This window comes from Serinus canaria, chromosome 1A (assembly GCF_022539315.1).
Source record: "Serinus canaria isolate serCan28SL12 chromosome 1A, serCan2020, whole genome shotgun sequence".
Lineage (NCBI taxonomy): Eukaryota > Metazoa > Chordata > Aves > Passeriformes > Fringillidae > Serinus > Serinus canaria.
The window spans coordinates 43,300,911-43,318,954 of NC_066314.1; the positions used below are offsets into that span (position 1 = coordinate 43,300,911).

Below are 18,044 nucleotides of genomic sequence, written 5' to 3' on the forward strand. Positions count from 1 at the left end.
ATCCCACCATCATACAGAACGCTACTGGCTGGAGTTTGTGATAAAGATATGTAACAGGAACACATAAGACATCTTGCCCAATAAATGCTGTCATCCCTCTTCCTCTTACACATTATTTTTTCCTGTGCCAATTATTTTCAGCTATTTTGAATCAAACACCAATTGCAAGTTGGGTGGGACACTGTGGGACCACCCAGGCAAGACAAAATCTGCCTGCCATTCCTGACCAAGGTTTGCATTCTTAAATACTGCCCAATGATTGATCCTTTGAGACTTCACTTTCCTGACATTTCCCAATGTCAAAGCTGAACCTTACTCACTGTAGTTTTCCTGTCATGCAATCAACCGCAGACAAGGGGAACAAACTTTTCTCTTCTCTTCTCCTTTTCTGTTGCATAGTTGAAGAAATTGCAATCCTCCTTAGTTTATCCTTTTCTCTTTCGGGAGAAAAACAAATTCAAACCAATTCTAATTAATCCAGTGTTGTCTTCAAAGAGCTATTCTGATTTTTGCTTGGTTCTTCTCCTCCTTCAAAGAGGAGAAGCTCAAAAACTGAGGCAACACGTCAGCTATAGCCTTGCCACTGTAGTGTGCTCTTGCAGGCAATACTTCTGCTTACACTGAAGTTTTATCTTTGAGTGTGATGCTGACTTATTGCAGCTTGTGATAGGCTACCCTATGGACCATTTCCTATAAAACTGTGGCTTACCATGTCTCTCCCAAGCTTTTGCCTGCAACACTCATTGTTTCAGTGACACGTGGAATCCTCTGCTTTCAAGGAACATTGTTATAGACATGGATTTTACAGCCAAAGAAATTATGTGGGTTTTACTTTTCTTGTATTAAATTTTGTTCTTTTTCCCCAAGCTACTTCTCCAATTTTTAAAGATCATTTTTAATTATAATCCCACCCTTGAAAATTGCAAACAATGACCCCGGGAGACTTTTGTACACCACTGTTTAAAGCTGACTTTTTGCTTTCACCTGTGAGTCAGTTTTGAAAAGTGCTTCCCTTAGCCTGCATTGAGAGACTCTGAGTACCTTGGCTAGAAAGAGACTTCATTACTTCATTACTGCTACTCTTCTGAAGGAAGTGACATATGGGCTGGCAAGCAATGCTAATATAGAGCAGTCCTGCAAAGATTGTAATTTTTGCAGCTCTTCCCTGTGTAAAAAGCAAGCTTCTTGTTTTCCTTTTTGAGCCACTGTTTGACTCCCACATTCTTCTGTAACAGATCTATTTTTTGAACTGTCTTTTTGAATCCTGGCCTAACTACATGTTATCTATTCATTTTTTTAAGACAGTGATTCAAGGGATTTTTGTCCACGTTGACTAGTCACAGAAATACTTAACAGAAATTCTTATGCAGACAACTAGTTGTCACTAGTATACATTTTGGATCAGGATGAGCTCTTAGATTCTGGGTCATTATCACATCATTTATACTTTTACAGAGTGGCATTTTATTAAATGTATATATTTGTTTTAGTGTCATGTTATCTGGACAATTTTTTGGATGGGAACTCTCATAATAAATTATTTGGTAAATTAAAGAATATAGAGATTATGAGATAAAATTTAAAGTTTATAGAAATTATGGAGATAAGGAAATATAGAGAACACCATCATCTTTCAGGCATTGATTTTGCAGACAAACAAATTTAGACTTTATTTTTCCATCAATTCAGACTAAATATTCTTGTTTGTTTCAGATCCTCCTTTGGGATAAACTGCTATTTCTTCATTGACCACAGCAGACTTGTGACATTTTATACTAGCTGAGGACTTGCCTCTGGTAAATTTCAGCTAAAATATTTACAAGCATTATACTTTTGACAAAAAACCAACCAAACAACAACAACAACAACAAAAAAAAAAAAAAAAAAGGAACAACATCTGGTGTCCTTTCCATGTAGATTAAGAAATGAAAGGTTTTAAAGCATGGGGTGCTTCAATTTAAGCCCTGTTTCAGTTTCAGACTGTACAGTAAACATTTCATTTCATATAAGTGGTGTTATTATAATACCTAGAGGGCTATTTGGATAGGAGATTTTCTGGCAGATTATTTACTGAATTACTGAAGTTACAGGATATGGGGAACATAAGGGATCCTGGATGCATTTGTAGATTATGAGAAAAGCCACAGTTACTTCTAAAAGAGAGAAGAGATGCAAGACCCTTTTGCAGATAACAAATAAGCTCAATGACATTTGGAACTGGAAGCTGACTGATCTCACATACATGGAGGTTTCTTGCTCCCACTGACCTTCAGTCAGGTATAGAATCCACTGTCCCTGTTTTCCTCTGACAATCCAGAATCCTCTGGCTTCACATTCACAATGTGGACTTCATTTGAAAAAGAAGGCAAATAGGGCATGCCGCACAGGTTTATTTGCCAGACCTGGCACTGAAGAATGTGCTACATTGAAAGCAGAGGAATGGGGGAATCTGTGGGAACTTGGTCATAAAATGGGCTGTAAACCTCTCCCAGGAGAGAGGGGATTTGCAGGGAGCATGGAGCATTTTTATAAACATGAAGATAAATATGCCTGAAATATGGGGTGGTTAAAAAGGGGAAAATAACAGGAGAAATAGAAATAGAGCAAGAAGAAGAGAAAGGGTAAAAAAATAAAAAAGAGAAAATAAAAAATAAAAAATAAAAAAACAAAAACAAAAAAGAAAAAAGAAAAGAGAAAAAAGCAAAAAAGGAAAAGAAAGAGAGAACAAAGAGAGAAAGAAAGCGAAAGCAAGAAAGAGGCAGAGCAACCTGTCTGTTGGACTTTTTGTCACAAGAGTGGCAGCAATGGAAAGACTGAAGACAGGCTTTCCAAATGGTATTCCAGATTGAGATACAACAATGGTTGAGCATACAATAATGTACAATGATGGTTGGGGTACAGCCATCCACTAATAGGCTCTTCTGAGCAAATTTGTTGGCAAATCATCAGAGACAATGACAATTCAATTAGATCCTTCTCAGACTGAAGACAGTGAAGGGAAATGTTAGGAAAAAAAAGAAACAACATCAAGCAATTCATATCATATTGAGCAGTTTGTCCCTGTTTCTCTCAGAGACACCATTATTCAACAGCATTCAAAGGAAGGAAGCTCTTGCATTATAGTACATGTAACTAATTAAGAACAATTCAAGTTGTAATTAAAATACTTAATTCCACTGCTCCTTGGTGGCAAAGGTAGTTTACATCTTGGTTCTTTCTATTAACTCAGAGAAGGAACACAAAGAAGATTATTTGACAAAAAATGTCTTTGTAGCCTCTGGACACAAAACTGAAAGTTCTCTTGGTTAATTTCATTAGCTTAATTAATTTGGCCAGCCTAATTAATTAGATTTTCATTAAAACCAACTAAAAAGAAACTAAGTACTGCTCATGTGTCGATAATGCTTTTTTTATATGTGCTCATTAAAAGATTGTCCCTACTCAGGCAACTTTGAAAAATGTTCTCTATAGAAACTGAGGTGTTTCATGTACCAAGCTTGTCTTTCATTCTGTTGCCTTTCTGATTCTTCTTAGATGACTTTAGAAGGAAAACCTTATCAGCTGGCAGACTGCAGCCTGCAGGCACTGAATATTTTGCAGCTTGGGCTAATTTCTCTGCCTCTAACATCCTGTTTCCATGCAAACGTCTCTTCAGGACAAACAAAAGGGGGGAAGTGAGACAGAGATACACAAAAAACAATTGTCAGAATAACAAATAAGGAGTTAAACTTGGGTCAGCTTTTACTTTTCCTTGAAGACTTGCTTGTGGAAAACAGCCATGGAGTCAAGGGAGGGAAGGTCAAGCACCAGCAGTGACAGACCAAAACTGCACCAGACAGACTGACAGACTGTCACTGCACCAGAATAGCTTCCAGGTTACCCCCTGAGTGGAACCAACCTCTTTAATTGCCTTCCTAAACACAGCTAGATGCAAAGTTATTTTTCTCTGATAAACCATCCATTTCACAGCATAATTGCATAATCTTTGACATTGGGAAACAATACAGTTATTTTTCTTTCTTTCACCAAAAGATTTCAAAATATATTAGTCAGTAGGCAAGCAGAAGTAGATATATATGTAAATAGCTGCTTAGTTACACAATTCCTTAAATGAATATGCATTTGGAAAAACATCTTGTTTCATGTTTCAAAGTCAATTTTAATTCCATTAATCTCTCTCTGTTAACCTATGTAGCACCAAGCTTTTATTTGTATCTTTGCTTACAAAAGAAAAACCCAAGATGCTTTTCTGCAGACATGTTGGACCATTGTTTAATAAAGGCAAGTGTTTTAATTTGTTAATATGGATATGTGGAGGCATGTGTTCTTGGTAACAACTGAATGTCATGGTCTGTGTTTCAGATGGGACCTCTCCCACAGTTAGCTTCTGGGCTCTAAGGGAAAAAATACATGAAGGGAACTCTAATTTCTGACACAACAGAGACTGTGGAAGATCCTTCTCACAAACTGCCCTGGCAAAGCAGTTTTGGTAAGCTGTCATCTTGTAGTCAACCTTCTGAAAAGTAAAAGATGTGACATCAGTGTTACACTCTGGAAGGGTGGACTTAGAATACTCACTGAATTTAGATCCAGCTGATGCTAGTGGGCCTAATGGCAAGCAAAAGTAAGACTTCCTATTATAAGTGACTGTCAAGGTTAGTAGGTTAGTGGAAGGGTATTTTAATACTTTGGAACATACATATAATTATGGCTTGTTCCTTTATTCCTAATAGCCTTTACTACTCTTCTCTTAAAGTTAACAAATTCCCCTATCCATCTGCTGCAGTGCCATTTATCTGTAATCTGATTCAACTCCCAAGTAATAATTTTGCTTCAGGTTATGGAACTCTGGCTGTGACCAGACTGAGGACCACAGCCAGAGGTTGTGGCAGAGTTGTAAATAAAAGTGTGTTTACTCACATCAGCAGTGGGCTTACACTAAATTGGCACCATTTGGGGAAATTAGAGAAAAGAATGGTGGAAATAAATGTAATTGATCCATTCAGCACCTATTCTAGTCCTGGAGCATATCAGTATGTGATAATGCTACAGTGGATGGTTCTTGCAACCAGTTCTGTAATTAAAGTTAAGATTCTTTAACACAGTCATTTTGTTTATACTTGAGGAAGATTACAGCATCTTATTAGCCAACTTTGAGCCTTTTTTTTTCAATTTTGAGTGAGTATTCCAAGTTTAACTTGAAATAAATTTCAGTAATATATTTTAGTATGCATCTTAGCTTTTCCATGACCTGAAGGTTCTTAGTGGAATGACACAAACTTTTCAAATAGTACTAGGTGAAAGTTTATTGAATTCACATGCAAAATTTTTAAAAAATTCTTGCTAGACTTCTGCATTAAAAATTCTTGATTTAGTCATTAAATGTTACATTTATTAGAAACTATTGTTTAGGAATGGTACTCCCCAGTTCAGTGCCCCCACTGAGATTCTCCAAACCACAAGCTGTTTTCTTGCTGCCTTGCTTTGCCCCTCCATCTCCCCCTGCAGTGGGCTGGAGGAGAGAACTGGAGGCACCAAAGGCAAAGATCATGGGTAGAGATAAGAACAAGGTACTGGAAACAGCAATGAGATAAGAAAAGGAACAGTAACTTCAAAAATACTAATGGCAGAGGGTACAAAAAGAGAAAGGATTCACCTGGAAAAATACCCTACCAACACCAGAGGCTCCCTTCCCCACATTTACTCAACCAGAAGGAATCTCTTCTCCCTGGAAGAGACTCCCATCCCCAGAAACTATGTGAGTCCCCTCCTGACTGCTGCAAAAAATTAACCCTATCCTGGAGAAAACAAAAGCACAAATTAATAGGATGAGGACAAAATGGAATAAGATAAAGGTGTCAGATCCTGACATCAAGGATTTAGACAGATGGTGACGCTGCAAAGAGCTAAGCTGATGCAAAGCACTACTAGGGAGTTTTTGTGCAATAACAGATGATGTGTTTTTAATAAAAAGGTCAACTAAAAAACACTCAAAGAATCTGTGAAAAGGATGTATGCATCTCACAGCCTCAGTTCACATCAATATCACCTTAACAGAGATATACCCAGACTCCTGGTGGTTCATCCATAATTTCCTTTGCCACTTCTTGGCCCGTGCCCAGCTTAGTACCACAACCCTCTGCTTAATTTAGCATCCCTTCAGATCTGCTAGCAGGAAAACCTACACAAGCTCTCCTACAGCTGACTCATTCAAATTGGATGGGCTGGTTTAGACATCTTAAATAGAAAACATGTTGACCAACTAGTAGTTTAGTAAGCCTTCAGATGAGTATCCCCTCTGCAAGTGTAAATATGCAAAGGGGAAGAACAAAGAAGAGTTTAGAATGGGTTCTTGATAATTTTCCTTATCTACTGCAGCACAGATAGATGCTGCAGATTAAATTTCCCCCTGACAAATGGTGTGTTTGTCTAAGGTTGAGGAACTGACTTGATGCAGAAGTTTCTGGTTTGTATTTTGGCTCATACAGGAAGGGCCACATCAAGCTTCCTACCTTGCCCTAGGTCTTAGGCCCCTCCACTGCATGATTATTATATCTGATTGAACACACAGCCATGTGTGTTCAGTCAGAGATAATAATCAGCCCCACAACCCAAGAGCTTAGGTTATTTAAAAAAGTAACCCAAAAGCTCCTCCAAGGCTGCAGCTGAATCCCTGCATCCCCATGGTCCTCCATGGGGCATAGCTGCTCCACCACGGCATGCATCATGAGCTGCAGGAGAACCTCAGCTCTGCTGCCTGGAGCCCCTCCTGCCCCTCATTCTGCACTGATCTTGGTGTCTGCAGAGTTGTTCCTCTCACATATTCTCACTCTGCTCTGCTCTGAGCACAATTACATCTGTGCAATAAGGCTTTTTCCTTCTTCTTAAATATGCTATCACAGAGGTGTTAGGATCATTCCTGATGGGCTCAGCCTTGGCCAGCGGCAGATCCATTGTGGAGCCAGCTGGCATTGGCTCTGCTGGACAGGGCAGAAGCTGCTGGCAGCTTCTCACAGAAGCCCCCCTGTAGCCCCTCCCCACTACCAAACCCCAGCCACGCAAGCCCAATATACAGCAATAACATGCTGCTCCCATGAAGGGAAGCATTAACCAGCAACCAGAGAACTTTGCTATGTCAAAGATGCTCAGGAGTTGTGCATGGCTCCAGTATTTCATCACAAAGGAGCATCTCCCTGGGCAAGTGGATCAGATGCATTAGTGGGAGTCCAGCAAAGCAACATTTTCCCTGGAGCCCATGGACATATCACTGCTGGCTGCAGCTGAGAGCATCCCATACAGATCCCCAGAGAGTTATAACAGCATAGTCCTGTTCTTGAATCTGCCATCTCCTCATTGTGAAGACCAATAGAAAATGCAAAACGGTCAGTAACTTTCAGACTAAACAAAAATCTAAAGCAAAAAAAAAAAAAAAAAAAAATCTAAATAGAAAGAAACAAAACTGAAAAGCAGAACTAAAATCCAAATCTGCAAACCCAGTTTCAGTATTCAAATGCCTCTGTCAGAAAAGGAATCCTTCTCAGAAAAGCTTTTTAAAAACTGCCCAGCATTTCCTTTCTATTTTGTCAACATGCAGTTACAGTAGGAAATTTTCTTAACTATATAGTGAGAAAAACAGTTATTTTATGTATTACACCAAAGATAAAAAGCCTGTTAACATTAATGCTACCTATTTACTTTGTAAATGGAAGGTTATTTAACCTTTGCAAAAAAACATTTCAGACCTAAGATAAGGTAACCACATGGATTTAATAATCAAAACAAATAAAACCTTAAGTGGTCTTGGAAACTTCAAAACAGGAGAAATATCAAAGAGAAGCTACATAAATTAAGCATAACAATAAATCTCATTTAGTAGTAATATTTTGTAAGATTGTCTATGAATTCATAAATTCAGAGAAATTTACCATGCAGATGAAAAATAAGGAGGAGGGAAGTATGAACTGTAGTGGAAAAGCAATTTTAAGTTAATTTAGGATGTGTTCTGCCTAACACTGTTGAAGATCTAAATGAGAGCTCTTTAAATTGTAGATGTAAAAACAAGTCCTGGTGTGATTCACATTCTAACTTCAGATCTAACATGGCATGCTGAAATACGTAAATGTTGCTTGGGATAGCAAAGGAAGCTCAATTTGCTTCCCTGGCTCTTTTATAAATTTTGATTGGGGTGCCAGAGTTAGACAGCAATACTTTGTGAAGTCTAACATTAACAGGCAGACTACCTTGTTTGCCCTCTTTTTAGTGCCTGAAAAATAAAGCACAGTACAACAACAGGATAAAAGTACCAATTATGGAACTGACAGCCAAGGGAACACAGAAAAATGATTTGCCATTGTCTCCTTAAATTTTATAGAAGTATCATTGAATAGTTTGGGTAGGAAGGTATCTTGGAAGATCATCTAGTTCCAACATGGGCATCAGTTCATGCTGGAATCAGCTCAGTCATGAACTGATTATGCTGTTTTCTGGTTTGCTGTGTTAATAACAAATATTACACTCTGAAGCAGTACAAAATAAACCTGTAGCCTCCCTTTCTATTTCCATAACACCAATAGAAGCTCAACTTTTCCAGTATCCAGATAAGTGTCTCTAGAAGAATGTGTTGAAGATAGAAACTCAGGGGCTTTGAAAGGAATTGGGACTACTTTGCCACTTCAAGAACTGGGTCACTCCTGAGCAAAACTCCATGCACTAGCTCTCTCTCAGTGCAAAGCTGGCTCTCAGAAGCGTATGCAGAATTAAACATTGCAAAATGAGGCTCTGGTCCAAGCTACTCTTTGCTGGAAAGAGAGAGGAAAAATCAGAAATAGAAAAGAGACAGGCAAGGAACAGTCTGAAGAACTGTGCTCTGATGGCTGTCCCTGGGACAGGAGGAATATGACATCCCATCCCATCCCATCCAATCGTGGTAGAACCTGCTAGCCTACAACGCTAGACTGTTTTCACGTCACAGCCACTGTATGCAGTTCAGTCCTCCCAGGACAAAAATTGAAGCAGAAGGCTGCTTTTTGGCAGTTTTGGCAATCAGAGAAGTCTGCAGTCCTAGGAGTGGTTGCTGTTCTCTAAGACTAGAACAAGTCTGGCCTTACTCATTTAAACAAACCAGTGAAGTACATGAGGCTTATTCTAAACATAAAGCCTGAGAAAGAGGTGTCTGCAGTCCATGCAGAGCTCAGTGATTTCGCAAAAGGAGGGATGTTTGCAGGAGATGTCCTGTTGCTGGACATGTTCTTCAGCCAGAATAAGAGATGTCTTGCAGTCAGGATGCTGATGTGCTTTGCTGTTTAGCCTCATGAGTTTGGAGCAAGAGGAATATCGCTGACAGTTTCATATCTGAACTGAAATTAAACTAGAAGGCAAGGTAGTGTGTAATGCACTCCAGTATGACACGTTCAGCCTCCTTTGCAAAGATGTATAAATGACATTTCCATACACAGCCTGTATTGGTGATATGGGCATGAGGATTTACTTTGCCTACTGCTGACTAGATGTTCAGTCCTCCACGGGTAGCTGCAGGCAGTGTTAGCACATAGAGCATCTCTTTGCATCTGGCAAGAGGAAAAATTGTGCAATGATTCTCTTCCACATCCTCTGCTACATTTTGCAGATTTTGGATGCGTTTTGGAGTCACTGTACAAGAGATAGGCAGATGGGCTGTGGAGAGCTCTGGATTTCATGGGAATATTTGTCCTAGACACTTTTTACTGGAAAATTATGGAATATTTTTGCTGACCAGAGCAACATCAGTTCTTGCACAATAACTGCAGCTGGGCAACGTCGGGGAGAAAGAGAATCAAAATTTGTTAACATTGTTGCAATTCCTACTTGAAAATGTTGCACTTGACTGATTCATTCAGAGGTTACTTTGGTTCTAATTTTTAGAGTCCCACTTTTTCCTGCTATCAAGCTACTTCAAGGCAAAAGCAGTTTCAATGGAGGGTCAGACGACTTCTCGGTTTTGAACATTACATCCTCTTCTCAGTAAGGCAATGGGCCCTACACCCGTCCTCACCCAGAGTTTCCAGAGGCATCAAAAAGAGAACACTGAAAGGCTTCTTTGCTGCTTTTAATTTTATTTAAAATTCAGCAAAACGGTAATTTACCGTAAGCTCAGGATGTGACCTATCCTTCACATTGTGTTGAACCTCAGCCAGCAGTGACAGAATGGGTGATGAAGTAAATCAGTTGCTCCATTCAACGTGGCCCATCCTGTCCCCAGCGCGCGTTGGATGGGCGACCATCTCTCAGCGGCACAGCTGGAAAGGGACAGCTTTTTTGTGTCCCTCGCAGGACCCGGGAGAATGCCTTTGTTCTACCTCAGGCAAGATCAAGATCTAACCAAGGATCTCTGATCCCTCAATCTTCCCGCCCAAGGTGCCATCGGCCGACTGGTTGACGGGGATGCTGTTTAGCGGGGCGGTTCTGCGGTGCATTTGAACGGGGACAGGACGGGTTTCCAGGCTCGCAGCAGGCGCTGCCGGAGCCTCGCAGAGTCTGACCCACGCCCACACCCGGCATCCGCCAGCGGACCGCGCCACCGGCTGCCCCCGCTTAGCACCTTCTCCGCTGCTCGCCCGCTGCCCGCGGGGGGCTTCAGCCGGGCCGGGAGAGAGGCAAAGGGTGCGCACGGGGGCCGCCCTGCCCCGGAGGGGTTCCCCTGCTCCGGTGCCCCGGAGGGGTCCCCGTGCGGGTCCGGGTGCCGAGCGCCGCCGGGCGAGGTGGGCTTCGCTCCCCACCGCGTCCCGCCGCTCCGCTGCGAGCGGCCGCCCCCGGCAGCCCGGCGGTCGAGGTGGGCTCCCGCGGCGCCGCCGCCGCCCACCGTCCGCGGCAAGGCGGGCCGGCGGGGCCGGGGGGCGGAGGGGGAGCGGCGGCGCACGGCGGCTCGGTGGCTCGGCAGCCCTCCCGGAGGAGCCCGGCCCACCTCTCCCGTGCAGGCACCCCCTCCTCCCCGCCCCGAAAGAGGAACTCCCCGCCCGCGCAGCCCGGCCGCGGCGCAGGCAGCAGCGGCGGCAGCGGCGGCAGCGCCCGGCCCCTCCGCTCACCATGGCGCAGCAGCGCCCGCCGCCCGCCGCCGCCTGAGGCGCCCCGCGGCGCCGAGCCGAGCCCGCGCCCATGGCGGCGCCGCCGCCCGCCCTCAGCTGGGCGCTGCCCCTGCTGGCGGCGCTGGCGGGCGCCACCGGACCCCAGAGCTTCGAGCTGCCGGGGGCCCCCATCGACAACATCGAGGTGAGCGGCGGCGCCGTGCTGGTGGCGGGCGGCAGCTGTCTCTACGAGCTGCGGCCCGAGCTGCGGCCAAGCCGCCGCGTGGTGCCGGCGGCGGGGCAAGGCTGCGGGGAGCCCCCCGGCATGCGCAGCAACCTGCTGCTGTACTACGAGGAGGCCGGCGGGGTGGGCGTCCTGCTGACCGGCTGGACCCAGGATGGCGGCGCCTGCCAGGTGTGGGAGCAGCCCTCCTACCGGCAGCGCTTGAACCAAAGCGAGGTGGTCAGCTGCCTGCCCGACGGCTCCACCGCCGGCGTCGTCTTCCAGCAGGCCGGCGCCTGGTACCTGGCCGTGGCGGCCACCTACTCAACCAGCGCTGACACGAACCACCTGCACTGCGAGCCCTCGAAGTCGGACAAGGAGACCGTCATCACGGTGCGCAGCATGGTCAACCTGAAGTCCAAGGAGGAGCTGGGCATCATCAAGCGCAGGGAGGAACCTTTGCACTTTGTTGACGCGCTCCAGTGGGGGGATCACCTTTTCTTTCCCTACTACACGTTGAAGGCCAGGTTGGCCAATAACACGGAGCCGCCCAGCATGGCCGTCCTGCGCCAGCTGCGCCCTTCAGAGGGTGGCCTTACTTTGCAAGGGCACGTCTATTTGGACTGCGGGTGCAGGAGCCTGATTATTTCCTCCAGCCTTGTCCGCCAGGGTGAGCGGGGCTGGTGGGTGGGTGTGTTCCGCCACAGCCACAACGCCAAGGCGTGGAACAGCACTGCCGTCTGCATCTTTGGGATGGAGGAGATGAAGGAGCAAGCCTGTGCATCCACGCACTTCAATATGAACGGGAAAAGCTGTGTAAGTCTGGGCATCGTTTGCTAAGCTTTCACCCTGCACGCCCTTGTTGACGCTGTAATGGTTGTGGCTGGTGTCTCTCTGCATGACTCATGGGGTGTCCCTGACCTGGAGGCGCGTGAAGTTTGCCAGAAACTTCAGAGCCACATCAGGCTTTGCACATCAGCCCTGGCTCTGGCAGCTCTAGTGATTTCTCCAGCTCGTTCTGTTTCTAAAAGTCTGATCCTTTCCCAGATTTTGGTATACTTCCCACCTGTTGGGAAAGGCACATCTGAGGGAGCACCTGGGGGCATCCTGGGTCAGACCTGAGTCTTAGGCTTCTCCCTCAGTGTGTCCTTTTCAGCCTAGGATTAGTCATATTTCATTTTATTTTCCATACAGCCTAGATAAAGCATCTCCTATCTTATTCTGTGCATTCACATCTCATGTCATTGCAGCTACATCAGAAATAAAAAAAAGCCCATCAAATTGGCTCTGTGCACTGAGCTGTGTGCACTGTTATCCCTAACATTGCCTAGTTATCTGTGGTTGCTTATTCAATGGTAGGCATTTCCCAAGTCTCTCACGACTGGCCTTGCTTGGGAGGGATCTCACAGCCACCTCCCCAAATCCATGTGTGCAGCAGACAACAATAGGTGATATCTCTTTGTTGTTGCAGTGGTTACATTTTCACAGACAGTGGTATCTCATGGAGTTCCCCGTGTCACCTACTTCACTAACACTCTCTCCAGCTCCTTCCTCCTTTTCAGGGTGAGCTGGGTGTGTGGAGGGTGGGATAAGCAAGGCTACTGTTTTTGCTGTGGCCTCAGTAGTAAAGAAATTACCTACAAATTATATTTTATAAGAGGGTAAAAATGTCATTCAGATGAAGAGGCTGATTTTGAAAGGCCTGTCCATGCTTTTAGGTTAAGTTAGACACAGAAGACTTTCCAGAGCTGTGGCAAAAGGATTGCTGAAAAGTATCAAGGAGAACTGTAGGGGATCAAGCAAGGCATCATAAAGCAATCCCTAAGCCCTTTGGATTACATTCTGAAATCTTAATGTATTACAATAAAAATTTCTTCAAAATTCCTTGAAAGTGCAGTAGATTTACTGGCACTCCTTGGCTTTCCAAATCTAACTCAGAGCGCAGTGCTGAGATTTTTTCCAAACAGACTACCAGAGGGCATGTGTGATTCAGTCTGCTCATCTCCCTACTGAGCTGTGAGACTATTGCCAGTGTTAGAGGACGTGGTTGTGAATGAGAACCCCGTATGTGGGTGAGACAACTGTGCTGAAGTAAATAGTGAAACTCACTACGGAGCCAGAGCCAATCCTTTGATTTCCAGTGCTACTTACTGCTTACTGTGTGATTTCTGTGCTCCCACAAGGCAAACTTCCGGAATGAATTTGAAGTCTCATTCTGATCCCAAAATACCTGTTTGCTTGTTGCAATTTTATTTTGCATTGTTTGTTCCTAATTACGCATGAAGTTTCTTAGAAAAGTGCTTTCTGAGCCTGCTAAGCAAAACAGAAGAAGAAAGCTCCCTGGGCAGTAGATCCTTTCTAAACATTTTACAAAACCTCATACAAGAGATTTCAGGAGAGTCACAGAGTAACATAATGCAGGTAAGGTGAGGCACAAATTTCTGTGGACAGGGCAGTTCCCTGTCCCCATTTCCCCTCAGGGTCTGAATATGAAAAATCAATGATCCACTTGTTTCAGGCTTGGTCTGATTCAGATCAGACTCCTGTGACTCCAGAGTTAATTTCATGTCCAGGCTCATCCGTCCTGGAAACTTAGATTATATTTGGATACAGTGTTGAAGAATCTCAACTGTAACAACCTTTAAAAGGATTGCTTACTTAACCTTATGTCCTAACCTATGATGAAGTTATTGATTGTAATATTTCAGCACAAGAAATGCAGTTTGCCACTGAGAGAAAAGAGGTATTTTAATATTTTGTGAGACAGCAGGACATGTGGGTCCTGTGAAGTAATATGACCTACAACATTACGTGGCTAATTAGTTATCTTTTTTAAAGCTAATTATATATGCTTATGGTGTATAAACATAGAAATAAATACATGTAGTTCAGCTTTAATACTTTTTTATACTACAGAAGGTTAGGCTAGGCTATTGCAGAATAAGTTTGGAGATGACAGGCCCATATGCTGCTGCTTCTGGGTTGTTTTAGACCAGATCCTTCAACCGTCTCTCACCAAAGTATGTGAGTCCCTGCAATCATGGAATATGCTGTTCTTGTGATGCCTCAGGCTTTAAGCTTATATGTTTTTCAGGTTCTATACTGCTTTAGTGTGTACTTCTGAGCTTCATATTAGGGGATAGTAAGCTCTCTTCACAGACTAAGTAGGCAAAACAATTCCTTCTCTAGCTGGGGACCAAGGACAAATGATCCAAATTTCAGGCCCAAGAGTATAAACAATGGTGGACTGAAGAGAGAAAAACAAGAAGGATGGGACTTCATAAGCTAAAGCTATAACTGGACAATTAACTCCAATATGCTAATGGACCAGAACTCACAAAAGTGTGAGAGCCCGTGACCAGTCATCTATTTTTGTGATGATTTTGGGTTCATCTTGGGTGTAGCCCTGGCTGGGCTCTTGTGCTGCCCAAGGTGTGTCCATTGAGGCCTTCTAATAAATACCTACTTTATTCTTTAGCTCCACCTAGTCTCTGTTCTAGGTCAGCCTTCACACGGCATCACTTGGACTCAGAAGCACGTGGGCTTCAGAGCTGACAGGAAGATGGAGTGTGACATGTCCATCCATGTGCAGCTTGCAGCAGTGGCTCTGGCCAGAAGGGAGTGTCTCATAGCACAGAGCTGTCAGAATGTGTAGGAATGGCAGCAAACAGCAGTGCTTAACACTGCTTTAAGTCCAGCCTGTTAAAGACAGTGTTGGTCTTGAGCAAAGGAACGTATTGCAGCATTATGAGCGCTGTAAGTTCAAGACCTCTCTGGTGCCTGTGGTGGATGGACCACGCTGAATGTCAGTCTGGCTTTTGCTTTGCAGATGCCATGTGTTGTAGGGTGCTGCAGGTGCTGGGTACCCTTGAATGCAGGAGCTCAGGTGTGATGTGATGAGGTATGTGGATCCCAAACATGGGACTGTCAGTTTATGTTGGAATTGAAAATACAGGGATTTTTTTTCACGGCAGGAATACAATTTATAGTAAGCAAATACAGTAGGGAGTAGTGGCAGTGTGTTTTCCTTCTAATCTTGTCTTCTCTCAGATTTCTCTTATTATTCTGATTACCTTTAGGCAAGACATCCTCTTACCCCTCTCCACTCACACTACATTTCTCAATTGGACACTGCAAGAGGGGCTTAACCCAGGGTGTTTGTGGTGCTGAATTCCCTGTTATGCCATTGCTGCATGGTGTACTCTGAACTCATTCCTGTAAGGTATTGAGCTTTCTGGGCCGAACCCAGTAAAGCACTTAATGACATATTTAACATTAGGCATATATAAGTATTCCAATCATCTTCATGCCCATACATTTAAAGTAGAGCATGTACTTGAGTACTTCACTGGATTGGAACCAAATTGCTCTGCATCGTTTTGGAACTCACTGTAGGTGTGTAATCTCTTTAGCTTCGCTTTGCCTCTTAGGCCAAAGTTCTCATTTGCATTAAGTTTTAATGCTGGATTAGAGTCTGTCATTGAAAACTAGTAATTTTTAAGATCCTTGCTTAGCAGCTTTATCAATAAGTATGTGGCTGCTACAAATTTTGTGGAATTTCTCCATATGAGAAGCAGGTAAGTCCATTTTTGTTTTGTGCAGTAGTGTGCACAAAGAAGTTTGTCCTACTTGGATGTGTTTACTCAGGACATTGGCACTACTTGATTCCCAGAGACAGGATTTCTATCTAACAAGAGGCAAGTGGTGTTTTAGTTGAAACTACTCTGAAAACATTTTGCTGTTTTATATTTAGCTATTTTTTTCTTTGAACCACGTGTCTCTTAGTTTTGAATTTATCTAACCACATGCACTATCAAGGTGTATGTGTTACTGGACTCTTTAGCATATCCTACATATACATAAGTGCATCCTCTTCACAATTTCCTTAGTTAATAAATGTGAATTTGCCCAATCTCATTCTCAATTTCTTTCCAGAAACCTGACTGAGTACTTACAAACACAGGAGAAATGCTGGAATTTGTCACAAACTTGCCGTGGGAGTTAGTGAACTGTAAGAAAGGCTTTTCTCCTGCTGGTCTGTGACAGAACAGGACCTACAAGGATCTCAGGTCTCTCACAGACAAGCCAGGATGTTGTGAGTCACAGTCAAGTAGATGAATAGGAAAAGTGTTCCAATTGGAGAACATCAACAGGGGAAAGATGTAGAGTGTTACCTAACCATGATAATGACAAATCTGGGAATTGGTTTTGCCATTTAAAAAGTTGCATGAGAAGAAAAGGACTCAGGGAGATTCAAGAATTTACAATTTTTCAGGTAGAAAATGCCAAAAAATTGTTAGGCATATATCTGAAAGAAAGAGAATTGCTGTAGTTTATATTGAGGTGTTTATTAGGTTATGTGGAAAGGCTAAGTAGTTGTGATAGTTACTAAAAAATTATCTATCTTGGTTAGATTTTCATCTATTATTTAATGCAAGTAAAGAGTTGTAGCAGTCTGTTCTTTGAACTTTTTCATTTTTCAGTGGTTGATACATATGAGGGCTGGTATGTGTCCCCTAATTTATCAAACCAAAATGAGATTTTGAAGTCAACAGAGTTGCATCAGTTTAATTATGGCCTTTAATTTGCAGGAACAACATTTGAATTTGTGTGGTAACTCATTCCAGAGTGAGTCATGTTCTTTTATTTAAGGAAAGAATTACAGACTTCTAAATATAATTTTGTTTTAAAATTGGTCCTGTAATTAATTTTGTAGTAGTGAAGTCAGTCTCCTGAGTATTACAGACTGCTAGTGTTACATCTGATGTTTGATGGGTTTCTAGTTAGCCTTTTTGAAGGGAATATTTCTGTCTCATTACAATGCGTTTTCAGTTCATCCCTGTTTAGTGTGGCAAGTAAAGCCACCAAAGACTTGTCAACTCTCACCCTCCAGGGATGGGGACTGCACAACCTCTCTGGACAACATGTTCTGCTTGATTGCCCTCATAGTGGTGCATTTTCATCTCCTGCTCACAAGATACCTGCAGTGTTTCAGTTTGTGTCATTGTCTCGTTACCTTACCTACACTTTGTTTAAGAGCCTGGCTTTGTTTCTTTGGTCCCTCTGAAATTATGTCTTCTGTAAGCTGAACCCACCCAGTTTTGGAAAAGGCCTGTGAGATCATCCACGACAAAAGCATGTCCCTAAGCACCACATCTACAAGTCTTATAAATACTTCAGATTTGTCAGGCATGATTTATTCTTGGTAAATTTATGCTGCCTTTTCTCAGTCACTTTGTTTGTTTCTTGTGTCCAGGTTTCAAAGAGGATTTTCTAATGATTCTCCCAGGAAAAGTTTGAGACCTATTAATGTGTAGTTCCCTGAAAAAAATCTTGGTTTTTTTGAATATCAGTGCAGTATTTCTCTTTATTCAGTTGGAGACTTTACCTGATCTCCACACCTTTTGAAATAGGAGAGAATAACCTTTCAGCTTCATCAGACAGTCTCTCAGCATCTTCCTACAGATCCCATCTGTCTTCCCTAAAACTTGTAAAATCTGGGGTTTCTTAAGAGATCTCTGGCTCAATCCTCACAGTACTTGTAGTTTTTCTTCTCCTTGAACTCTGTGTGTATAAAGGACCTCAAGATGTTGCTGATGAAGTCCAGAGCCATGTCTGCATCCACTGTCAATAAATCTCCTGAGCTATTCAGCATCTGGTGTGCATTTTCATTGTTCATTCTTTTATTGCTCATGGAAGAGCAGAAAAAGAAGAAAAAGAAGAGTGGAAGCTCTTCTTTTTGTCCATACCATACCTTGCCAGTTCCAAAACCTGGTGAGCTT

General features: G+C 43.0%; 1 protein-coding gene across 1 annotated transcript in view; it reads left to right on the forward strand.

The window, feature by feature from the left end:
• Positions 1-11,012: 11,012 nt before the first annotated feature.
• The window catches only part of PLXNC1 (plexin C1), a 70,482-nt gene continuing 63,450 nt past the window's right edge, over positions 11,013-18,044 (forward strand). Inside the window, exon 1 of the mRNA XM_018910426.3 lies at positions 11,013-12,078. Within this exon, the coding sequence (XP_018765971.3) occupies positions 11,131-12,078 (948 nt within the window). The 5' untranslated portion in view covers positions 11,013-11,130. The remainder of the gene's footprint in view (positions 12,079-18,044) is intronic.